At 36.9% G+C, this 27,361-nt stretch overlaps 1 protein-coding gene across 2 annotated transcripts; it reads right to left on the reverse strand.

The window, feature by feature from the left end:
• Positions 1 to 176: 176 nt before the first annotated feature.
• On the reverse strand, positions 177 to 25,369 carry ntrk2b (neurotrophic tyrosine kinase, receptor, type 2b). 2 transcript variants are annotated; one of them, XM_028463041.1, is made up of 18 exons: positions 24,528 to 25,369; positions 21,750 to 21,824; positions 21,594 to 21,665; positions 21,434 to 21,502; positions 21,193 to 21,344; positions 20,969 to 21,105; positions 18,288 to 18,420; positions 15,999 to 16,307; positions 14,746 to 14,757; positions 14,634 to 14,639; positions 14,499 to 14,533; positions 11,777 to 11,897; positions 9,265 to 9,453; positions 7,794 to 7,924; positions 5,614 to 5,786; positions 4,086 to 4,326; positions 2,253 to 2,411; positions 177 to 845 (listed from the first exon to the last, which is right to left on the reverse strand). In XM_028463041.1, the coding sequence occupies exons 1-18, from the start codon at positions 24,731 to 24,733 to the stop codon at positions 660 to 662; spliced, it is 2,406 nt and encodes an 801-aa protein (XP_028318842.1). In that variant the 5' UTR covers positions 24,734 to 25,369; the 3' UTR covers positions 177 to 659. The 2 variants fall into 2 exon arrangements, with proteins under 2 accessions (XP_028318842.1, XP_028318843.1); XM_028463042.1 differs by having other exon boundaries at positions 11,777 to 11,873; positions 24,528 to 25,368.
• Between the last annotated feature and the right edge of the window lie 1,992 nt (positions 25,370 to 27,361).

Here is a 27,361-nt window from a genome sequence, read left to right on the forward strand (position 1 = left end):
AAAATGTAATTGTTGTTGACTTTCAGGGAAAAAAATCGTAATTGTAATTTTAATTGTATTTGGAAAAAATGCTGGTCACCATAATCATAATTTAGTTGTAATTGGACATGAATAATTGAAGACGTAATTTAAAAACATAATTGTAATTGACTTTCTGGGGAAAATTCATAATTGTAATTTGAATTGAAATTGGAAAAAACGCCGGCCACTGTAATCGTAATTTAGTTGTAATTGAACATGGATAATTGAAGATGTAAATGTAATTGAAAATGTTAATTGACCCCAACCCTGCTTTGATGTAGTCAGGTGGTCAAGCTGCCTCTTTCCCTTTTTTTTATACATTTTATGTAATTTATTTTTTTACTCATTTAAACTAAAAAGTCCCGTAGTTCTGTATTTTGGTAAAATGTGCCTCATTTACAATTTGCCAACTTTTAAAGAGGACAAAATTTAAGGCTTCTCCTTGTAAGTGATGGGAATACGGACATAGGAGCGTTTTTCAGGAAACATTTACACCCAGGGTACTGTACACGGACGCCTTCACACAACCTCGCCCCCCCCAGAACCATGTGGTCAAACACACGTTCAAGCACACAATGTACACATGCACGCAGAGTTACACACACCCAGGTTACACCCACCCAGGCAGGCTAGCAGGGTCAGCCCAGTATGTCCAGGTAGACGGGCGAGGCCTTGGCCAGGCTCTGGAGCATACTGTGGATCTCCTTGATGTTCAGCCTCATGTAGGGTTCCCTCTGCCAGCAGCCCAGCATCAGGTCGTACACCTCCTTAGGACAGGGGCGGGGCCGCTGCAGCACCCGGCCCTGGGTGATGCACTCGATCACCTGGTAGCAGAGCAAATAAATATGTTAGTTATTAATCTGCATTACAAAATAAACAGGAAAAGTATGAAAAGAATCATTAATTCTTATTTACGTAAGGGGGAGGGGCGTTATAGGCTGCGTTGGAAATGTCATATAATGTACTACTCATACTAAGTCTGACGTCAAAATGAGTACGTAGTGCGTTCACTTTAGATATTAAGAAAAGACTGAGTATGCAGGAAATACCCAGATGTCATAGCCGGAGTATGAGATTCTTGCCAGGGGGTGCAAAAGAATAAACTGAATTAAATATATAGACCGTCTCGAGATTTGCGCCAACCACAATGTGTGTAACATAATTGATATTGTTGACTACAAAAATGTGCATCAACGTGTCATTTCATCTTGTAAATTAACGATAAAATCAGTCTTTGTGCTTGATTTTTGCTGCAGTACCATACATGAACTGCTGGGTGCAGTGGTGCTTCACAGTTTACATTGTGAAGAAGAATTGTACAACAGAAAAAGAACCAACCTAAAGTCTCTAAAGTCACTGAAAACTTATGTTAGAATCAAAGCAACAAAAAACGATTTTATAAAAAATAAAAATTTTTGGGGGGCGGCAATGCTCCCCCTGCCCTGCAAACTCCGGGTGTATACTATATCGGGACATTTCTAAGTGTGCACGATAGGCACACTCATCATATTCAATCGCCCCATCACCATACTTATGGTATATACTAGACAGTATATACTCATTGAGTTTGTAGTTCATTGTACGGAGTGTGCCATTTCAAACACAACCATAGTCACCAAACCAGCGGGTATTGGACTCATTTTCACTCAAGGGCCAAATATGGACCCTCAAGTGAGCCACATTTTGCTGTAGTTGTCACTTCCACATGTAAAATGATATATACATCCAAGCAAAAAATGACAGCTAAATCATAAACATCTAAATTCCTTGATTTTATGACCAATTTTCTGGCGTAATTTTCTTATGAATTTTGTGGAATTGTTTTTTGTGAGAAATAGCAGGAAATATTTAGATTTTTCCCACAGTTTGTGAATAAAAAGAACTGCAGTCATGTGACATAAGCACAAGAAAATCATAAACCCCTGCAAATATTGTGGAGTTTTTTTTTAATTTGTGGATTCGGAGGGACTGAGATATCTACAGCTCTCATTCATTTTCATATACTATTATTGATCCGTTGTTGAGCCACAATAACAATGCCTAATAACTTCACTGACAAGACATAACATTTGATCATCTGTTCCCTTTGACATCCAATACACTAATGCTTTTCAATCATTTTTATTTATTTATTTATTTATTTATTCAATCATTTACTCTCACATGCATGTGAGAGTAATTACACGGAAACCATTTATCATAATGCAAAACATGGTGCTGCTGTGTCTCACCTCGTTGTTGGAGAGCTGGTACCAGGGCTGCTTGCCGTAGGTGAAGATCTCCCACAGCACCACGCCCAGGCTCCACACGTCACTCTCAGTGGTGAACCGTCGGTACATGATGCTCTCAGGGGGCATCCAACGGATCGGAAGCATCGTATGTCCACCGACCTGCAGAGACAGAAAACTTCTTCTATTCTCATTTTTCTTTAATTATTTATGCTGATTTGAAAGATTTGATACTCTAGCACAGGGGTCACCAACATTTCTGAAACTGAGCTACTTCATAGGTACTACTGAACAGTCTGAAGGCTTAGAAAAAAATACTAGAATTTCACAGATTTAGAGCGTAAGGTAATAGCGAAGGCTAGCAGTAACCTAAAATGGTAGGAAATGTTGAGGTTTCAAATTGAAACACTATTTTTTCCTAATTTATGCAATTGTTTCATTTTCATTCAACTTTATAAAAAATTCATCCATACAGCAGATCTGCAACACTTACAAACATTTGTCTCAAAGTTTAAGTGAAAACAAACATTTTAAGATGGTTAATTTGATACTAAAACTTTATCAGCAGAATTTAACTTTACTAAGTTCTAATTATGTCTGTCATATGTATTTATCTTTTGTGAGTTTGAATCCTGGAAAGTAAATCAGATTTTAGATGGAGCTCATAGGGGAGTAATGCTACTGAGGGCCCCTCACGGGGTCCATGCGGACTACCTGGGGCCCACGTGCACCGTGTTGGTGACCCCTGCTCTGTCATATAAAGTGAATGCATTTCCTGGCAGCAGGGGGTGCTGTGAGCTCCAAACTGTTATATAAGAGGCACATGAAGAAGAAAAATGGCGCATAATATATATATTAATGATACATATCAATAGTTAAGTTTTACTAGTGCTTACATTTGGCAAGTATGAACTCAGTTTTGGTGTAATGTGCTAATACACTTGACTAGTGAAGCAAAATGTGTCATAAATAAGAATTATAGGCTAATAAATGAATGGAGAAAAGCACATTTTGAAGTGCTTTCAAAAATATTACAACCAATCAGGAGCTGGATTTGGTCCTAATCCCTCCTACTTTGTTAGCATTAGCTCTACTAGTATGATTAGTAAACAGTTTGGCTTTACTAGTACTAATATTAAACTAAAAACATCTACTAGTACTACTAGTGAGATTTTGTCTACTATTAGTACTACTAAACAAAAATGTGGTTTTACACGAGTAGACCTTACTAGTAATGGAACATTGTCTACTAGTGGGTAGTTTTGTGTTAAAAATAGTGTTTTTAGACTTAAAAAATGTTAATAGTAAAAACTCAAAGCTTTACTAGTACTGTAACACAAACATTTACTAGTAAAACAAAAATGTTGTTTACTTTTGCCAATAGTAAACTCAAAATCCCACTAGTAGTACTAGTAGACATAAAGCAAGTGAAGTCAGTTATTATAACTAAATCCAGCTCCCTGATTGGTTGTATTATTTTTGAAAGCCAATGGGAAGCCTGAATTTGCTTTACCCCGCCCCCTTATTAGAATATAATGCTTGCTAATAGCACATTTTGCTTCACCAGTACTACTAGTGGCACTTTTTGTTTCACTGGTAAAGTTGTCTTGCACACTAGACCTAAAGTGAGTAGAGTTGATATCACTGATATAAATATTATACTCAAATAATTTTCCATAAAGAAAATATTTTGACATGTTCTTGGTTCAGGATAAATTCCTCTGGGGATTCACAATTACTGCTTTTGTAAATAACTTTGAAGTTATTCCAGACTAAAACGAGAACAAATGAGCTTATAATTGATGAAAGATCCAAAAGAATCTAAAAAGTACTTACTCTGTAGTAATCTGTACTGTAAACATCTCTGGACATGCCAAAGTCTCCGATCTTGACCAGCAGGTTTTCTCCCACCAGGCAGTTCCTCGTTGCCAAGTCTCTGTGCACAAAGTGCTGCGAGGCCAGGTAGACCATGCCAGCAGCAATCTGTTGGGCAATGTGCAGCATCTGGGACTGTGTGAGCTCCACCAGGATGCTGTGCTGACCGTCTGCCATGAGCACCGCGTCCGGACCGTGGGACCTGCACCCAAATAACCACAAACCAAATACCAGCGTTTCTTACTGTTGATCATTAAAAATCAATCTAACTTGGATGGAAGTCAAAGGGTTGGACACGAAAAGTATTGCAACTCAGAATCCACTCATTTTATGTATTTATTTTCTATAAAGGGGAGAGATTTTTAGGGTCCATCCATAAAGTGAGCAAAATGATGGTCCTTTGTTCTATGAATCTGTGATAATCACATTTATTTATTGATCTGAATAATATCCACTGTTATCCAGGAAGTTTATTATTATTATTATATGCGCCATAGTATATAGTCATCTTAAAGATGTAAATTCTTGTTTTAATCAGAAATAAAATGAGTTTAAAAAATGGTGGAAAAGGTGGTGAAATGGGATTTTAAAAACCACAGAAATTGGTTAAAAGTTGCTAATTAGAGTGGGCAAAAACAGACAGAAAAAGTGGTTAAAAAAGTTCAAAGTGTCAATATTGGTTTAAAACTGGCAAAAATGTGGAGAGGAGAGGTTAGGGTAATGTAATATAAAAAAGAAGGAAGAATTAGTATAAACTGGCAAATAATGGGCATGACAAATCATGAATGGGGTTAAATTGGCTAAAATAAGCGTGAAATACGGTGAAAACAGTTTAAAAGTGACTAATGGGTCAACAAATGCAACATAGGGTGGGAAAGTGGTGGAAAGGGTTTATAAGTGCCAAAAATGTCTTGACAGTAGAAAACACGTGCAGAAAAGGCATTCAAATCTGATGGAGAAGTGGCAAAAATGCATTAAAAAGAGAAAAAAATATGGCAAGAAAAAGTTATGAAAATAGGTTAAAATATGGCAAGTTTGGTGTAGTTGCAGAAAAACGGTAGAAATAAGCAAAAATGGGCTCAAATGGTTAAAAAAATACTCTGTTTCTTGAAGGCATCTGGCGACCCCCTCCCAGTGTCTCGTGACCCCAAATGGGGTTCTGACCCCAAGTTTGAGAACCCCTGCTTTAAAGGGGCCCCCGGGCCTTGGGTTTGACACATTTGATTTAAAGGAACAGAAACCCTTCCTATACTTTGGTCGTGTGTTTCATCTTTATCTGTGGCTGCACAACATTATGAAAATATGAAAATAACATTGTTAAAGAAGATACAGTCAGTGCTACTAAACAGTAATGACAAATATCCCAGGGTTAATTAAACATGATCTACTCTGCACTGGATAGAAAGCATGTGAGCAGGTACGACAAACTGTGATATATGGTTCTGTCACAAAATGTAACTGTAAAATGTGATGTTAAAAATGATCCCACCTGAGAAACTTGTTCAGGTCGCCATGTTTCATGTATTCGAAGACCATGATGAGTGGGTCGCTCTCCACACACACTCCGTAGAAGGTGACGATGTGCTCGTGCTGCAGGTTAGTGAGCAGCTCCGCCTCTCTGTAGAAGTCAGCACGGCTGCTCTCACTCGCCTCCTTCAGAGTCTGTTTGGAAATGTAAAACAGACGCGTTTTTAGGCCGAGCTCCCGGACTCGCAACGCCACCCACTTTGTTCTTCTTGTTGTTGTTGTTGTGTACACTAGTTAAAATCACTACTCCTCTGTTATTCGTGAACGGATCTGGCTGAAATTTAGTAGCTATAATCTATGGATGTGTACGCATCGACGCTCGAGCCCGATTTTCAATTTGGGACCCAAAAAAAAAAAAAAAAAAGTCGATTTCTCATTTATTTGCGAGTATTATGATGGTTGGTGGCACCGAATCATTGGCACATACCAATATATAAATGAGGCCATTACTTCGTACTTGTCACGGGGGGCACCAGGGGGACCCGGGGGCCCCATTTCTCAAATGACTACTCCTCTGTTAGTTCTGGTTAGATATGAATGCAGTTTAGTATGAATACTCTATGAATTAATATAACGAGAACTCGGAACTTTTTATAAATGGACTAAGGGGCCCGGGGGCCCACCCCCCATTTCTGGTCATTTCCAAATTTATAGGAACATAATCGTGTGATATATCGTTTCAAAAGTAATTCACTGTAGATTACGATTATGCCTTCCACAATTTCATTAGGGGCCCGAGGGACCCGGGGGCCCACCCCTTTTTTTAGGCAATTTCCATTAAAGTAATTTTTATTTGTGACTCAAATATTGCGACAGTTGGTGGTATCGAATCATTGACACATACCAATACATGAATGGGGCCCATTACTCCGTACATGCCACGATTTTTCAAATGACTACTCCTCCGTTAATGCTCGTTGAATCGGGCTGTAATTTGACATGGATATTCTATGAGCGGACGTCAAGAGCCTCTCAGAGACCTTTTTGAAAGGGTGGGGTTCCGGGGGCCCACCCCCTTTTTCGATAATTTCTAAATTTAACGAAGCATAGTTGTGTGGTGTATCGTTTCAAAGGCAACTCAACGTAGATTACGATTTTATGTCGCACAATTTCGATTTGTTTTACTTGGTGGAACCGAGTCGTTTCACTGAATTCTCGGGAATGTGGTACGTGCTATTTGGAGCGGAGATGTTCCGCGGGCCTGGTCGTAGTTCATCAGAACTTGATAAGTTCGAAATCGATAATGTAAAGAGTGCATGAGACAAACATTTCTGCGTGTCTTAATAGATCACGTAAATGTTTGTGTACCAAGATCTCAAGAAGCATTGGAATAGTGAACAAAACCAGATATGTACTAAAGCAAGAAACGGTACATATGTTATACTGTGCATTAATTCTACCATATCTGTCGGGAAACGCATACCAAAGCAACCTACAAAGGTTATGTAATTTGCAAAAAAGAATAATAAGGATCATAAATCATGCAGGATTTGTGGACCATAATAACCCCCTTTTTCTAAAGTCTAAAGAAATTAAGTTTATGGATTTGATTAAGTAAAAAATATCTAAAATTATGTTTAAAGATAAATACAGAACACGGGGAATTGAACTTAAGAAAAAATAAATTACTACTTTGAAAAGCATGTGCATCCCAGTTTGTGGGGTATCCTTTTGGAACAATATTAAACGTAAACTTATTAAATATATATATATTTTATATGCAAATCTTATTAGATCAGTACAAAAACTAGATTCTGATGGATAGGTGGCCATGTGGATATTGATAAGTAGGTAGGCCTATGAATGTTTGTTTGTGTTCATATTTGTGTGTATTTATATTTGTACAATACATACATTTATTATAATGTCAGATTTATTTACTTCTTTATGAAATAGCTTGGAAGTAGAAGCAGGACTAGGTAAACGTTACACTTCCTTCTCAAATATTTCTGGGGCTCTTTTTTTTTTTTTTTTTTTTTTTTTTTAAGTGACCAATGATTGCTTCATATTGTTTTTTTTTATGTTGGAGATAAATCCTGTAAATAAACCCAAATCCAATAAGAAGGAATGTTATGCACAGTTTTCTCCCTCTCATTGATAGAAAGTCACAGTATTGATTATTGGTTTCCTGATCATCAATACCTTTACTGCCACGTGAAGCTTCTCCTGGTCGGGGGTCAGGTTGTAACACTCAGCGAGGAAGACCTTCCCGAAGGCTCCTTCACCCAGCTCCCTCTTCAGCACGATGTTGTGTCTCTTAATGTGCTGAACAACTGGATGTAGAAGAAGACCAATCACTACTTATTAAAGAATCCATATGCTGAACCAGTGGTTCTCAAACTTTTTAGGATCAAGAACCCTCTTTGTCTTATTTCTCAATCTAGTTCTCTGACTACAACATTTTGCTCATAATACTGTAAAAAACAACTATAGAGCATAAATATGGAATAAATGAGTGATAATGCACATTTTAAATGATCTAATTTTGTAAATAAGTGGAGAGAAACAGTATTTAGTGCCTCTTGAATAGTCTATTTCTATAGTTTTTATAATTTCTGGTCACTCCCACCTGGTGTGGGATCTAGGCTGACTCTTGTATTTTTAGTTCATGTTCTAATCCCGATCATTTCCATTATCATTATTATATTTATATGTTACAATTTTAATGCTTTCATTAGATTTCATTCTTATGTACCACCTGTAGTGCCATCGCGTACCCCTAGGGGTACACATACCCCCATTTGCGAAATGCTGTGCTAAACAACTAAGCTGTTTTTTTTTTTTAAGCTGGAATTTAGTAAAAAAAACCTTTTTTAAATATTCAATATATTTCAGTGCATGCTGTTTGCATGATTTATTTCTATAAAATATGAAAACATTCAGAATTAAGGAAGTAGTATTTTTTTGGCACAAACTGAGTAGATGTTGTAAAATAATATATACAGTATTTTGTCAAAAAACTGCACAATCTAGTAATAAGTTATAAATTTCATATTAATGCCCATTTAAGCATTTAAATATAACCTGCACGTTCACATAAATGGTCTCTGAGTTTGCATGTTCTCTCTGAGCATATCTGAGTTCAGAAACTTTAGAAATAGTTTTTGCCATCGTACAGACACATTTGAGGCTTGTTTTATTTATTTATTTATTTGCAAATCAATTACTTGGCTTAAATTAAACCACTTTTTGTGAAGGTACATTCCACTAAATCCTAAAGAAATCCATATTGTCTGAACAATATCAAATATTCAAAGATATCATATATACATATATATTTTAAATTAAATACATAAAATATGAACCACTGAATACAGTGAGTTGATGTGACTCAGGGATATTTTCTCATAATAAACACTATATCTGTAACACAATTATGTTTCCACATACTAAAGATATCAGATTGACTAATGCGTATAGTTATCCATCTAAACCCATTTTCAAGTCGATGCCCTTGTGCACGTAGTTTCCATTTGTCCATGGAGACGGGGGTCATTCTCCCAGCACTGCAGGATGCAGACTATAAATATGATGCCTGGCAGTGATCCCTGCATTGATTTATCAGAAAAGGTCCGGGTTACTCGGCGTTTGCAGAACGAAGGCGCTTACTCACACGTGTCGGATTTCAGCATGCTGCCAGAGTTACGGAAGTACTGAGGGTTCTCAATGACAGGGATCTTTGTCATCCCAATGATCACTGCGTCTGGACCCATCTCCGAGGACGAAGGGGTGTTGTTGCCATTGGAGACGTGATGAAGAGGGCTGGCAGAGTCATCGTCATTACTGATGACTGAGGAGGTGCCTGGGGAGACACAGTGGGGTGGGGGGGGGGGATGAAGAATGAGGATGAGGAGCAGGAAAATAGGAAAAATTCTTGTTGAGAATATGAGAGCATGAGCTCGTCGTACTTACACAGAGTCAACCAGTAACAAACCCACCATGTACATACTGTGACCTGAGTCAGATATAAAACACCCCATCGCTTCACAATTAATCATTATTGGACATAAATATTACCACCAATTACATTTTTCAGTTACGAATACGTTTTCAATTACCCATGTTCAATTATTATTACAGTTACAAGCATTTTTTCCAATTACAATTATTTTTTATCCTCAGAAAGTCAATTACAATTACGTTCTCAATTATTAAAGTTCAATTACAATTAATCACAATTACTGAGCCTGAAATAACTAATAAAAGTTAGGCAGTGGCCAACCCTAACCCTATCAATATACTGACGTTTTATCCGTACCCTCATTGGCCAGTTAAGGTCACGTGACCAAGACTAAACCTAACCCTAACCCTAAAAATTGTTGCGATATTGAGTTATAACCTAAACCTAACCCTAAGACGCTACGTACGTGTTCTTCGGTAAACGTACCAATAGCACCGGGGGTTGTCCTTATGGCAACCGTACGCATAGACACTTTCTAAGTTAAGCATCTCTTATGATAACGGGTCCTAAATCAGCTGTAAAATGCACCAAAAACAAATATCTATCATCTATATTATTTCCTATCTCTTGGTTACATTGATAGGCTAATTCTTAATCAATGAAAATATAGGTTTTAGTATTTTTGATGCGGGCGTCTGAGCCTTTTTTGTGTCAGTATAGCCCTAGATTCCAATTATGGTAAAATGTGGGAAAGCTTCATATGAAAGTTATTTTAATAATTGTTAACTATATATGTTTAGAACTGTAACATGGTTCACCAGTTTTGCGTTAAATTATAATTTAATTTTTATAGAATTTTCATGGCAAATACAATTGCAAAGTCAATTATCTGAACTAAATTACAATTTAATTACGACAGCAACAGATTTTTCAACTACAACTTATAATTACACCATAATTGTAATTAATTATCGATTGCAATTGTAATTGACCCCAACCCTGCTTACCCATCATATTTTCACTGGCCTTTATTCATTTCATTTTTTCTTTGTCAGCACGATTACGTCAAAAGTACTTAATGGGTTTTGATCAAATTATAACCAAAGATAGACTTTATATCAGGGGTTTCAAGCTCATTTTAGGTCAGGGGCCAAACAGGAAGTAGTTTGATCCAAAGTGGCCAGATTTTAGGTGGGAAAATGAACCATTTCCACACTAATGTCCATAAGTTTGCACTTCCACATGTAAATGATACATCAAGTATGTAAAGCGCCGACAATATCCAAGCAATAAGTGACAGAAATCAGTCCCTGCAAGATTTTTGAAGATTTTGTGACCAATTTCTACTTAATTTGGGGAAGTTATGTAAAATACTTTCAGGAAAATTGAGTAATTTGAGATTTAAAATGACTGTAGTTATGTGATAAGAACATGGGAAAAATGCGATCCTCCAAATATTGTAGGGTTTCATTGAATTTGTGTATTTAGATGGACTGAATTATTTGGTAATTTGGCAGAGGTTTGCACTCTCTGAGAGCTCTTGTTATAATTCATACGATGTTGCACAGATTTTACAAAGTCACTATACTTTGATGAGCTCTTTACTTGGTAAACTTATAAAGATAGGATACAATTTTATGCAAATGATAACCTTAATGGACTAATGGACTTTCCAGTGTTCATACATTTTTAGTCACTGTGTATCTTTTTTTGGATTATTTACATTTCTTTGAAATAGTTGCTTTGGTTTTGTAAAAGTTTGGTTCTTTAGAAGAAAACTGAACCCTCCATGTGACTAATATCTTAATGCGCTTGAAATTTTTTGTTTTTTGGCATCATAATCCATAATCTGCTATTAAAGAATGTTTAATTATACTTCATACACTAATGTCCATATAATAATAAAACCATTACAAACTATAGTATTGACGAATGGTAACTTTATTGATAAAAGGTGTTTAATCCATTTATTTGAAATTTTAAAATAACAAAACAAATACAGGAGATATATTTTCTTGATGTAGTTTAGTGTACATTAATATTGTTTTTCTTCTAACATTGTGGTTTCCCTTCCCCTATATTAGTGCATGCTTTACAAACTGTGGAATGTTTATTTTAAACCCACAGATTTAGGAAAAGGTCCCAGTTCTTCTGTAATTAATAAATTCTTCATTAATGATAAATTCCTCAGAGCTAATTAGTGCATTTAAGGAAAAGTGTTCACCTTTCATAAACTTGGAGCTTCGTCCATATCTCAGGATGATGACCATGAGGACGCAGCCAGTTAACGCAACTCCAGCAATTCCCACAACTACATACACCTGGGAAGGATAAAAAGACATAGCCTGAAACATAAGAAAACACAGAGACTCTGCTGTAAAAAAAAAACAAACAAACAAACAAACACGCTAGTTCAAATCCCACAAAACTGTGAAAACGGCAAAATGAAACAAAAATGATCAACTTTTGGTTCATCACTGGAGCTGATATTATGGATTGAGAATGGATACGCGACCGAACGCTGACGGGACCCGAGGGCACCGGAGGGGTCGGGTTCGGACAGATATTTAGAACTGGTGTTCGGGTTTGTTCCCTCATAGTGTCGTTTGCGCTGCAGCGTTCTTCCTTTCCTGCTGCAGCTACTGTAGCTCTGAAGAATGCAGCTTTAACTGTTACAGTGACAGCAGTGATTCACAGTGCAGGAGGAACGAAGCAGAGGACAATTCTAAAGGAATACACCATTAAAATATTCCTTTTTCTGCACAATAACATGGATTATCCTTATCTTTGATACATGGATTATGTAAATAGATCCGATTGCATGCACCGCGTTTCACTTTCTCTAGTTACCCGTGCTCTGATCTGATGTTGGCATTAACAGTTGTTTGTTCATAAAATCAGTGCTCACCACTAAAACAAACGTAAATATGTCATTTCTTTTGTCTTTCACTGTCGGGGCGGACTCGGACAAGAAAATGCGGCCTAATCTGCACTCCAACTGTGACACGGTTATTTATGTAACTGTTTACTGCAAGACCTGTGCACATGCCTCTGCGTAAATCTGTGGAATCAAACAGTAGTTATTCCACTGTGCTTGTCTTCTTTCTGTCTCAAAGTCATCTTCTTCTAATTCTTCTTAATTTCCGGTATTGGGCCGCATCTCCAAGCCGTTGAGAACGCGCACCAGCGTCATTTGACATCACGTCCTCAGAACTGTGTGGGAAAATCACGCCCAGAACAGCAGTAGAAAATGTATCACACAATCTTTTCAAGGCAATAGGTAGAAATGTGTGTGGACTCATTCTTTTTGGTTTAGAGCGCTTCATCAACCTTTAGCATCATAAAAAACCTTAAAATGAATGTTTATTTTTTCTGAAATCCTGCCCTATGCTCCTTTAAGTCTCAATAATCATTTATTTTGTCACCCTCTATATCAGCGTTTCACAACCAGGGGTACGCGTACCCCTAGGGGTATGTGAGCACACTGCAGGGCGTACGTGGAAAAATTAAGAATTTATTTCCAAGATAATAAAAAATATTCTCATTCATTTCATAAGTCTGTCAATAAAATGGTACGTGTGCGCTATGACTTGTTTATAAAGGTTAAATGCCTGTTTAAAGCGGACATATTCAAAGAAGCTCCTTTTGTGGTAAATGTCATAAAAGTGATATATAACACAGGCTGCAGGTTAATTATTTGTTTTGTATTTATTTATTTATATTACTTATTACTTTTATTTAGTCGTATTTTTTTCTAATTTCAGCTTTTTTATTTTTCTTTAATAACAATATTAGTATTAATAATACAAACATTTACTATATTATTATTTCTTATATTCATCATTTTTATTGCCTGAATATTAATTGTTCAATTTAAGAAGATGAAATAAAATGACTTATGTTGAATTTTCAGTTGTGTTATGTTCTACTTTTGGAGAACCATGAACACGTATGAGTGAGGGGGTACTACTCATGGTTTGAAAAAAGGCTCAAGGGGTACACAAGACAAGAAAGGTTGGGAACCATTGCTCTTCATCATGGGTGTCAAACTCATTTTAGTTCAGGGGCCAAATACGGATCAGTTTAAGCTTAAGTTTGCCACAGATTTTAGGTCAATTATATATAAATGATGAAGTGTGTGAGTATATCATTTCCTGCAGGATCTTTCCCTGATTTTGGAAATTTTGGGGAAATTTTGTGGAATAATTTGAATAAAATTTGCCAGATTTTGGAAAAGTTCTTTCATCAGTTTGAGATTAAAAATGACTGCGTCATGTGATATAAGAACTGGAAAACTGAGCTCTGCAAATATTGTGGATTTTCATTTAATTTTTGTATTTGGAGGGGCTGAGATATCTACAAATGGTCATTTACAAAATGTTTCACATTTTTAAAAAAATCATTTATACTTTCTCGAGTGGGACAAATTTGAAGCTCTAAAGCCGTGGTTCCCAAACAAGGGTACAGGAGCACATTGCAGGGGGTACTTGGAAAGATTTAACAATTCATTTGAAAATGATCAAGAAATATTCCTCGTTCTCTTTTTACTAATTCACCACAAACTAAGAATTAAACTACTGTTTAATAAAATATATTTTCTAGTGTTTTTTTTTTTTCATGCTGTAGAGGCCATTTTATCACACTTCTGACAATAGGAGACAACAATTAACTATTTGTGTACTATTGATGCACTGATGGTATTTAAAAAATAAATAAATTCCACTTTAAAATACATTTATTGTTTCATAGACACAGTTAGGGGTTTAGGAGAGCCTGCTTTTCTACATATAAATATTTGAAATTATGGAGAGGGCACTTATGATATGAAGAGGGGGTACACATGATTATATCAAAATGCAAAGGGGCACATTGGACAAAAAAGATTGGGAACCACTGCTCTAAAGGACACGTGCTTGATATACAGTGGAATGGAGTACATTACTTACAGCAACGCTGTCGTCCACTGGAGGAGGTGACGTGTCTATAACAAACAAAAACAACACAACATTTCAATAAACTTTAAAAAGTGGTTAATAATAATTATGAATTTGTATTTGTACTGCGTGGTTTAAAAGACATACCAGGGTCTGAGTAGAAGACGATGTCACATTCGGTAAAATAGAAAATAACATAAATCATCAGTGTTGAATGAAATCAGGATAAAGATGGTGTTGTGTTGTAGAAGATACTTACAGAACGGGTCCTCTGTAAAAAAAAATAAAAAAGAAGATAAAATCTGGTTAGAAATCTGATTTTGTGTTGAATTTTAAGATAGTACTTCTATATTAACCCCCGGAGCATCTTTGTGAACAAAAGTTACATTATGGATTTTTTATTTGTTTGCGTCTCAATATTGTGGTCATTTTTAAGGCTCGTTGTATGAAATTTTCCCAGTATTGTTTTTTCATTTATTTGTTTATTTTTGCTTAATTCCAAAGTCTTATGTATTGGAAGTGTATAAAAAAGGAGATATGCATCATACTGACACTTTAGTAACCTCGTGACCAAATTTGCCTCATTGACTCCCATTGTAACCACATATTTTTCACATTCTGTAATCATGACATATTAATATGCTTTTTCAATTAATACCTAATAGATCAAAGCATCTACCTTCAAAATAAAGGGAAAATGTGTTTTAGTTGTATTGACCCCCGACCAACCAGAGACCATTGCATAAAGTTTTAGGGAACATTCAGTGAAAGCCTGGATTTCTTATCTTGAGTAATTTTTTTCTTCTTTTAAAACTGTTATTGTGCCAAGAATAATAATGCATTCAAATCAATTAATTACACGGTCAAGGCTGTAAGATTTGAATCAAAAATATTTCACTTCGGCTGTTATTTTTGGAAATACTGCAGATTTCGTTTTTTTTCTGCTGAAAAAATGAGAGGTTCCTGTGATTTAAAAAAAAAAAGTCCATACAAACACAGAAAGGGTTTAAAAATTATTATACATTTTGCATCTATGCATAGGTCTGAAGTAGTTGAAACAGCTGAAAGTGTCTATTTGTACGGTTGCCGTACGGACAACCCCTGGTGCTATTGGTACGGTTACCAAAGTACAAGTACGTAGCGTCTTAGGGTTAAGGTTAGGTTTAGGGTTAGGGTTAGGTTAGGTTAGATTATAACCCAATATTGCAACAATTTTTAGGGTTAGGTTTAGGGTAAGGTTTAGTCTCAGTCAGTGACCTAAACTGGCCTATGACTGACCTATCACATGACCTAAACTGGCCAAATAGGGGTGCTGCGTACGGATAGAATGTCGGTATATTGATACGGCCACCGTACGGATAGCTACTGCCGAAAATATTTGATGCGGTGGAAGTGAAAATAAAATTCATGGAGTGCATTTTTGTTGCACATTTACGAGATGGATCGTTTGTGGACACAATGTGTCCAAGTGTATGTAAAATGAAAACACTGTTTAAACGTATCTATTTGCACCTGTGGAGCTGATGTTTGGGGGGTCGATGAACTGGGCAGACACTGCCTTCTCGTCCTTTCCGTACTTATTCTTGGCCACCAGCTTGTACTCCCCGTTGTGAATGTGGGTGGGATTGACCAGCTGCAGGCAGCCGTGGTCCTCGTTCTCAGTGGACACGTGTATCATTGTGTGGATGTAGTCGTGCTCCTGCAGGGGTACGTTCTCGTGGTACCACTGCAGCTCGGGCTTGGGGTTCGCCGTCACGGTGAATGGGATGCACCAGTGGTGGTCTCGCTCTGGAGCCAGCAGCTGCTGGATGGTGGGGGCAACTGACACGGAGGCAACAAGTAGAGGAAGAGTAATCACAGGATGACAGGAGATAAACACAAGGAGGAGGAAAAGCTCATAGGAAAAGAAACATTGATAAGAGAGAGTTTTTCAACCTTTGTGGAGCCCAGGTACATTTTTTCCTTGGAAAAAATCCCAAGGTTCACCAACAACCGAAAACGTAAAAAAAAAAAAAAAAAAAACTCTGTGGCCTATATTAACAATCTGTGGTCATTCTTATTAAAGTGTATTGAATAAAAATAAATACAAAAAAAAAACGATTTTATCATCTTTTATATTTTGCATACTTGATACACGTCATGGTAGGGATAAAGGTAAGTTTAAAAAAAACTTATATAAATAAATATAATTATATAATATTAAATATGATTAGAACTTTACTCCCCAAAACCCACCTGTTTTTAATATTTCTTAATATCTTTATTTTACTAAATGTATTTTTGACTTTGAGTCCCAAAAAAAGCACTATATGAAATTAATGCATTATTATTATTATTATTATTATTATAACTATAATTTTATAACCTTATTCTGATAAATATTGTTTTGTTTTATATAATGATTTTTTTACATTATAATTTTACATTTTTGTTATACAATGTATAGTATATAAATATTATTATTATTATTATGTCTGTGTGCTTCGGAACGGGAGGGGCTCACAGCAGCACAATGGCATATTTGCAGACAGTAATTACTGCTTTTTAATAATTTCCCACGGTACATCTGCATAGGCAGAGTTTGACATTCTTGCCAGGTGGGGGGGGGGTAAAATAAAAGAGAGAATTAAATATATAGTCCATCTATAGCACTAACCACTATATGTGTAACATGTACAACTAGAGCACTCAGAGGGTGCAGACCTCCGCCAAGTAGCTCATTTCCACCAATATAATGATTTAAAGAGAACAGCACGCACTTCCCTACCACTGCGCATTAACCGTAAGCCACCGCTCTTAAAGGAGCAGGCACATTCACCCATATTGTGATTTCCACGAGTGGAATTTTTTAATTTTTGGTAATCCAGAACATCACCAAAATGTAATCACCCGGCGGCAACTTTCTTCTTCATTTTTGCTGCAGTATTATACATGAACTGTTGGGCGCATTGTGAAGAAGAATATCACAACAAAAGAAGAACCAACCTAAAGTCTCAAAAGTTTGGAACCATTTCACTGAAAACTTATACTACACACCTGAGGTAGAACTAACCTCTGTGACATGAAACTAACAGCAATATGTTAAAATCAAAGCAGCAGAAAACGGTTTTATAAAAAAAAAACTAACATTTCAGCATGGTTTCACAAAAAAAAAAAGAAACTGGAAGTCAGCCAAAAAATAACTATTTTTAAAAGAACAACAAATGAATTCATATATATTTTGTACAATCACTGTGTTTTATGGCCCTTAAAGTATTTGTTTATATGTACATTTTATTAAGAATTTTTTGAATGATTTTGGGAAAACTGTAATGAAAACTTTTGACCGCTGATGGGGGCAATGCCCCCCCCCGCCCCCCTCAAACTCTGCGTATGCACACCTGACGATCTCTCACGACACACAAGTTTGCTGCGGCACAGTGGTTGAAAAACCCTGGATAAGAGAAAGTGCAGATGCAGTATGGGTAATGGAGGAGAGGGTGCTGATAACACAACATTTGAGCAACAACAGCAGAAAAACACTGGAGTGGAGAACAAGGAGAAGGTTGTGCTGAACAAGAAGAAGAAGAAGGCATGGGGATCTTTACAGGAGGAAGAAATATGGACAGGGAACATGGAGAGTCAATAAGGTCTGCCGACAGACACTAATGATAACAAAGTGAGGAGCCTCGAGCCTCGACTGGAAACACAAGGTCTCGAGGAAGGCATTCGAAATCTCATCACAGAGGAAATTAGACAAATGAAACCTAGGTGCATAAATATGATTCCTGGAAATGTGCGTGTGCTCGGTGAGGTCCTTACAGAGAATATTAAGCTGAAGGGTGGCCTCGCTCTGACCGACCATGTTCTCGGCGCTGCATACGATCACTCGGCCGTTATCGTCAGGAGACAAGCCTGACAGGGTGAGGTTGATCTCCGTCTCAAAAGGTTCAATCTGGAAAACAGAAAACAGTGTCATTTACAGACTTGTAATGAGTTCTAACTGTAATGCTAAACTCAAGCTAGCTTTTACTAGAGGGACCATAATTTGATTTCCAAAAAAGAGGACACTTGGGCCATACTCAAAGTACTCGAAGTTTTCTTGAATCTACTTTGTAACAGCAAAATACAATATAGGAGATAAATGAGTTATTATTGTCCATAAGGTTTCAAAATCCATTTCTCTCTGTAAAACAAAGACTTTAAAATAATGACTCAAATCAATCACCTTTATTATGCATTAAAACAATCTGTCCTTGAAAGATGACATGTATACCTTCTTAAAATCTCTCAATCATTGAAACAATGAAAAACATCTCCTCCTAGAAATAAAAATAAAAAAATGAAAAAAACTAAGGCTTACAGAACAGTAAATAATCATTAAATATAGAAAGTGTATTTGTACGGTTGCCGTATGGACAACACCCGGTGCTATTGGTACAGTTACCAAAGTACAAGTACGTAGCGTCTTAGGGTTAGGTTTAGGGTAAGGGTAAGGTTTAGTCTTAGTCACCCTATGACTGACCTATCACGTGACCTAAACTGGCAAAATGGGGTCCTGCGTACGAATGGAATGTCGGTATATTGATACGGCAACCGTGCGGATAGCCACTGCCTTAAATATACACTTCAATAAACAACTGTGAAAGTGGTCCCATGCTGACTCTGAGCTTTATTCTGTCTGTTATTTCTGGAGACCGAGAGGTGATGAGATCTTGACCAGATAATGGAGAATGCATCATAACTTTTTACATTCTATGTTTCTCCCAGTGGCTCCTTCATTTTCAAATCCCTTTCTGAACCTCCATGGAGGTTTTATCATTCCTGCTGATATTTTTTAATTTAATCCAGTATATGGTCTCTTTCAGTTGATCTTGGACTTCAGTCTCTCTTCTTTTTTCCTCGTTTGTGACAATTTTGTCAAAACAAAGGGGCATCTTTAATAATTCTGTCACATGTGAGTAAAATTACAGTAATGACAAATTAACGGGTTCCCCTAGATGCGTTCAGGGTCCCTGGGAAACCCAGACATTTTGATGACTTTGTAAAATCCGGGCGGATGGTTCGGACAAGACACGAAAGGACATGTCTGGTTAAATCAGGACGTATGGTCACCCTAGCTTTTACACATTAGCGAGCCAGATGCCCAAAGCCAACAAGATAAAGCTCAATTGTTCAAGAAGAATTAAAATATGAATAGAAAATTGTGTTGTATTTATTAAAATACGTTTAAAAAAAACAATGCGTTCTGAATAAGCTAAATGTACACAAGCATAAAGCTACTGTTTAGAAATAGCCTACTTTGCCCAAAAGTATGGTTAAAAATGTTATCCATTGATGGAAAAGAACTACACTACGACTTATTATATTATCTGCCCACTGATACAGGTAAAGAAGCAATATTAGATGAAAACAAACATGAATTATTAAAATGAAAGATAAGTAAACATATATCCGTTATTATCTACTTCATTTATAAATATTCAAACCATCTAATCAAAAGAGTTTAAATACTTCATATGCAATAGGCAGAATAATGGACTAAAATGAACAGGGAAAAAAGATAAACCTTTTATCTTTTTTGTGGAAAGAAAATGTCACAAATGAAAAGTTACATTTGCTTCCTATGAGATGAACAAGAGAATAGAATTACTGCTACTTTTATAAGCCTAGGTAGCTGAAACTTGGAGATGTATAAGTTGAAAGTTGTTAGATAAACCAATGAAGACAAACTTGAAAAAAAACCCAAATAATATCATTCAAATACTGAAGCAATAATCTGTAAATTGTATTAATTGCTGTGAATTGTTTTCGAGTTTGGAAATTCAATACTTGCCTAAAGTTAAATGCACCAATTGTTGCTCAAACAGGAAGCAGTTGAAGCTGATTGGAGTCTTGGTGATCATCTTTGAATTTAAATTTATAAGTTATTTTGCTAAAGATAAAAGCTGGAGCTTAATAATGCATCATTAAAGTTGATTCAACCTGACTGACTAGAATCTAAAGAAGTCTAGATTAAGTCTCTTACAACAAATAGTCACTTTTCCGTCTTGCTGCAACTCAGAATATCGACAGACCCCACAACATTGTGACCCTCCTTAGTGCTGATCTACCTCTCATATTGTCATGATTTATTTGGTTCCTACTGAGAAGGTAAATAAAGAAATAATGACAAATTAAATCTAAGTGCAGCTACTTACTAAGCCAGACGAGCATTGAAGCTTGACGTTATATGATGAGTGCTTATAGCTATTTTTTACCTAAGTGCCTATATTGATATATTGATAAGGCTATTTATTGCCTAACCTTAAGTGCCCATGATCAATATAAAACACATGTTGAAACTTTATGAGGCTTTAAACACAAAGTCTATGGTTTACTACAGTTGAGGTCTTGCTTGTCTAAGGTTCTGCCGATCTTTAAGTCCATACTCGTCTCATTTTAGTTTACACAAGTCGTTCCTTAAGTTCATTGTTGTTGTTCTACAAATCTGAGGGCCTCACCTCGGAATTGGTCGAGAGCATTTCACGGTTCCACAAGATTTCGGGAGCAGGGGATCCCGAGGCTCTACAAACTGCATTGACATTACTCCCCTCCATCTGTGTCACAGTTTTAGGAATGACCTCAACTTTAGGCACCACTGTGGAAAAACAAGAAGTAAACATCTCATATTTATTCAGAGACCTTTGAACTTGTTGGTTTCACTTATATAATAGTTTTACATTACCGCATTCTGGAGGTGTGAGCGTGGCAAAGTCCCTCGCTATCCCTCGTTCGTCCAAACACTTCAAAGCTGGACTCTGTGGTTCTTCGAGAATCCTTAACTTAATCCACAAGTTCTCGCAAACACAGTCGAGAGGATTTCCATACAGAAGAAGCCTATGAATTAAAACCACGTTAAAATTGAAAAACACAACATACAGTAAGGACCAAATGTCCGTCAATGTCATTGTGCTTGAGTTACTTACGGATAGGTAACGTTAAAGTTCTGGAACGTTCTCCATGACAGCATCGAGAGGTTGTTGTCTCTGAGGTTTCTAAACAAAAACAAAAAATCACCTAAATAAAAAATAAAACTCATACTCCTGTGAAATAGTGGATGATGGGAACGTTTTGGAAGCTACTTACACATACTGAAGTCTTGTGTTGTTAAAAAAGGCATCCGACGATATTGACGTCAGTCTTGTCCTTATCACCGTTCTGTTGGAATTCAGATGCTGTAGAGTCACTTTCTGATATTTTAATGTCTCAAAGCACTCTAAAATCACTCTGTGTGATGCTTACAGGTTTTTTAGGTTGATGTAGTGTCTCAGACTGTTATCTGTGATGTCAAACAATCTGTTCTGGTTAGCAATGTATCTGTGGAAAGAGTGGGGAGGAAAATATGAAGAATCAGGTCATTTGAAAGTTGATCCATATGTTGTCAGGGTTGGAGTTGCAATGAGGTGGAAAATATTCTTAGAAAAACAAGTACCACAACTTTATTAAAAGATATCGTCTTCACAATTTAACACAAACATTGCTTTGATACAAACCAGAGAACAGAATACTGTTTTAAATGAATCTGGATTGTTGGAGCCTTTGCTTGTAGGTTTTCAGAATAAGTGGGCTACCATGGAAACCAGTACAATAAACAATATTTGATTAACAAATGCGTTCAGAGAGCGCAAACCTCCACCAATTACCAAATATAGTCTTTTCCAGTTAATTTGCCGTTATCTGGATTAGTGATCAAGTTCAAATATGGGCACCTCCATTTTTTTCCCGAAAAATTGCGATGGAATACGTAATCTGTATCTGATCTGGAAGAAACTCGGTGGGATAATTGAGGAACCAAATCAACAGAAATAAGTCCAATTTCATGAAGATTGGTCAACTACAAACCGAGATATTAATGTTTTTAAAATTGACAATAATGAGCAATAGAGATTTTTTTTTTAATTTTTGAAACTGATCCAGAATTAGTATATTGATCTGGATCCCCTCAAGGATTTAATGGATTCTTCCACAGCGTAAGGTCTATCTTTGGTTAAAATTTGCTCAAAACCGTTAAGCACTTTTAATAAATAAAAGTTAATTGGTCTTTTATTTGTGACATGTAAAATGACTCAATCATTTAATGAGAATCATTAAAATATCTGTATTTTTGGAATGTAATATCAGACAATAGTGTGACAGTTTTCATGGCCATGCAAGTGCTTGACAAGAGTAAAATAGCAATGGTTGACTAGTTCAAAAATATGTGACATGTAAAATAAATGTGTCATTACGAAGCATCCAACAGGTAATGCTCATCGTTTTAGTCAGGTTTTTATTTTTAGTTACCTAAAGATTTAAGTTCTCAATTCTGGTATTTGACCCATAACACTGAGTGAACTTTTGCTGTGTGGGCCGCGTTAAGTATTTTGATTTAGTTTTAGTCCTAGTTTTTTGACTAAAATGCAACTTAGTTTTAGTTATATTCTAAAGTTTTATTCAACTAAATGACATTATTATTTGAGTCTTCTTATTCTGTTACAGATTGATCAAACTGATATTTTACAGTATTAATGTTTGTAATAGACACAGACAGATTTTATGTGATCAGTGCATAAGATCACATGAGTTCTTGTGATGAAGTTATAGTTTCATTTTTATTAGTTAACTAAAAATATTTATTGCAGTGTTCATTTTGTTGACTAAAAGTTTGTCATAGTTTTTGTCGACTACATTTTAAAATGCCAATAACTAGTCTCAAATCACACAAAAACTATATAGAAATATGTTCATAATTTTGTTGACTAATAAAAACTAAATCACATGTTGACAAAAAACAAAAAATATCTTCATATTTTCTAACTTCTAGTTTATAATTTCATCACATGGGATAAGGGGGGGGTCCAAAAGGTGCACCTTTTTGTTAAATAAACTGTCAAATTTAACCCAGAATAGTTTTTATGGTGAGACTTTGAGTTAAAAATAGAAAGTGTTTATTTGTACGGTTTTGTACGTTTACTGAAGTACACGTACGTAGTGGGTTATAGGGTTAGGTTATAACCTTATATCGTAGCAATTTTTAGGGTTAGGTTTACAGTTAGGTTTAGTCTTAGTCACGTGACCTAAACTGGCCAATGACTGACCTATCACATGACCTAAACTGGCCAATGAGTGCCGTTGCGTATGAATAGAATGTCAGTATATTGATACGGAAACCATACGGATAGCCACTGCCTTAAAAACATCAAGATTTAAATTGTATATCGCTATTTTGAGGAAAAAAAATATTGAGATATGAATTTTGGTCCGTATCGCCGTATCGTCCAGCTCTAGTTGATGTAGCCAGTTGTTCTACCTGCACAGGCTGCTGTATCTGACACAGGCCTAACACACACTGACGCAGATCGGGCTACATAACCGTGGTTCTCCTCCTGCTGCTCCTGATTCTTCACCAACTGATGAGATCTCTAGTGCTCACACACACACACACACACACACACACACACACACACACACACACACACACACACACACACACACACACACACACACACACACACACACCACCACACGCTCGACACTGAATTAAAACCTTAATGCGCGTGCGTGCGTGTGTGTGTGCACAATCGCAGCTGTTTTGTTAAGGACTGTCTATAATCCAAAATAATCTTGACGCGCACGCACTCTCGCCTTGTGCGCGTAACCTGCTATCCTCACTCACTACTCGTGCACGCTCACACACACGCACGCGCGCATACACGACGCCGCTCGCTCGCTCGTTCTGACACAGTCCACCACCAGATTTTTTAGAATAATAATAATAATACAAATGTGTCATTTAGAGCTGGTTTATGTCGCAAAAAAAAAAAAAAAAAAAAAAAAAGGTGCGCGTTTTCGTTCGCGCGATGAGCTCCGCAGAGGAGGAGGATGTTTATTGTTCACCTTCACTGTCATCATCATCATCATCACTATATTGTATCCTTACTATCGGTAATTTTTTTTTTTTTTTTTGGGGGGGGGGGGGATCGAAAGGTGCCCTTCTTTTTTTACGCGCCCCAATCCTGATCATGTCCAGCATCCACTTACATATCAGTGATGTTCTCCATGTCATCTAACGTGAGCACAGGGAAATCCTCGAGCCCCGGCACTGGATCAATACAAACAATCCTTGAGATGCTGCAAGTGCAGGATGCGGGGCAGGCATCGCTAAAGCTCCACATCAGCCCCGTCAGCAGCACCAAAAACAATCCCCAACGAGCCATGCCATGATATTCCCCCGAGCTGGAGTCCATCGCAGGTCCAATTAATGATATCCCACCACCACCAAAGGATCGGGGGGGGAGGGGGGGCGGTGATGGTGGGGAGGGGGGGAGGGAAGGGGGGGGGGGGGGGGGGAGAGAAGAAAAAAAATGTGGATCGATGTTATAAGATTTCCTCCCTCTCCACCGCCTTATTGTGGACAAGTTAATCCCTCCAGTGGAGGAAGGAGAAGGAGAGAAAAAAGCCTGCGCTGCGCCGTCGGTGAGGAATGCGCAAAGCTCGCAACGGTGTGAACATCAAGATGCCATGGACCGGCCTTCCTTTGCCTTCCCTTCTCTTTCCTTCTCCGCAGAGCTGCGATCACACCACCACCACCACCACCACCTCCACCACCACTACTACCACTACCACTGCATGTTATTGGTTCATCCCCGGTGCCTCCGTACGTCCACTGCGCGCCTTTTAACGCATGAATCCAAATCCAAGGTGTTTCCAGATGTTCACAGATCAATAGGCAGGGCCACCAGCACAGATGTATCTCTCAGACGTGTGGCGGTGATGAAGAGAGACCGCACAGTGAAGGAAGGAAGGAAGGATGCGTGGTGGTGGTGGTGGTGGTGATGATGATGCGTGTGCATGTGCGGGGAGGAAGCCTGTGTACCTGCATCCGTCTATTGATTATCACCATGGACCAGCATCACCCACACCACACTGCATGCATGCGTTTGCCTGCACTTACTTTACATTTCTTATAATCAAATAGCCTTAATTTAACCTTTATATATACAGTATATATACTATGAAATGATAGTCAATTTCTATCATGGTTGAAAATAAATAAATAAACACATTTCACACCTTCTGTTGCACAGGAAACATGTAATTTAACAACACAATATGCATGTTAATGTCTGTAAAGTCAAACATTAGGTGAAAGCACAGAGTCTTAATCCCCCATATACACCAACACTGTCCATTATAGGCCCAGTTGTGACGTATACAGTTGACGCACAAGCGTCTATGAAAAATAATTAGCTATACTACTGAAAGCATGATGGAATGGATCTCCCAATCACTGACCAGTGCAGGTGTGTAGGTAAATCTGTATTATTGCTGAACTAAAGTTGAACTTTCATGTGCTTGTTTTTTTTTAACACTATAGTCTGCACTTCCTGTTTTTTGCACTTGATCTCCTGATCAAATTTAAAACAACTGTTTCAAAGGTTGTGCACAACATCCTGACTAAAGCGAATAACACTTTTTATGAAAACATCAGCAAAAAAAAAAAGAAGTGTCCTCCCTTTTCATTATAAATATGTGCTTGTATCACTGCTTGTTTTCAGAAGACTCATTTCAAACCTGTTTGGGTTTTTTTCCTTTGCATGCAAAGCCAAAAGAAATCCACAAAGACTACATCTGTTTCTTCAATTTTCTTCAGTTTTATTTAAGAAAAAATCCACAACTCAGGGCACACATATATATATATATATAGATGAAAAATAATATAAAGATACTCTTTTTTAGTCCTACATAGTAGAAACTTGCACAGTTTCAGCAGCAGATAAATAAGATTAAAAATAAATAAATAAAAAATAGAAGACACACACACACATATAAATATATATATATATATATATATATATATATATATATATATATATATATATATATATATACATACATACATACATGGACCTGTAAATAGAGAAAAAAAACTGGATTTCATGATGTTAAGGAAGCACTTAGTGAGTTGTTGATTTAAACCAGTGTTTCTCAAATGGGGGTGTGTGCACCCCTAGAGGTACACCATGGCACTACAGGGGGTACTTAAGAGAGAGAGAATGGAAAATTAACAAATCAAGTGTCAGTCTTGGTCCCACCCCAGGCATGAGATGACCGGAAATAATAAACTAAAGAAATACATCTATTCAGGAGCCACTAAATCATGGTTTTTCAATCTTGAAAGTTCTGAAAAAATAAAATAGAAAATTTAATTAATTGCTCTGACTTACTGTAAGTGTAAATTAATTATCTAATCTAGTGTTTCTCAAATTGGGATACGTGATGGCACTATAGGGGGTGCTAGAGAGAGAGAGAGAGAGAGAGAGAGAGAGAGAGAGAGAGAGAGAGAGAGAGAGAGAGAGAGAGAGAGAGAGAGAGTGAGAGAGAGAGAGAGAGAGAGAGAGAGAGAGAGAGAGAGAGAGAGAGAGAGAAGAAAATTAACAAATAGTCAGTCTTGGTCAGAAACCAGGCGTGAGATACCTTGGGTTTGAGATCCAATGTGGGGTCGCCTGAAATTTCTGAAAAATTAAAATAAATTTTGGAAATTCTGTTTTTTTTTTTTTTTTTTTAGATTAAAACAGCACACAATTTTAAACAACTGTAAGTTCACTTTGTGAAATATAAATCTAGTTCAACTAAAATGCAGAAAAAACATATCTGAGCTCAAACATAATCAAAAACGAATGATTGAAAGAAATGTCTTTGGGGTCGCCAGAAATTCTTGATATCAAAATGGGGTCACGATCCAAAAAAGGTTGGGAACCACTGCACTAAATACTGTTTCTTTCCACCTATGTACAAAATGAGATTATTTAAAATGTGTTACCACATCACGGATTGCACCTAACTGCACCTTTACCAAATGTAATTATCATGTA

This window comes from Gouania willdenowi, chromosome 12, assembly GCF_900634775.1.
Source record: "Gouania willdenowi chromosome 12, fGouWil2.1, whole genome shotgun sequence".
Classification (NCBI taxonomy): Eukaryota; Metazoa; Chordata; class Actinopteri; order Blenniiformes; family Gobiesocidae; genus Gouania; species Gouania willdenowi.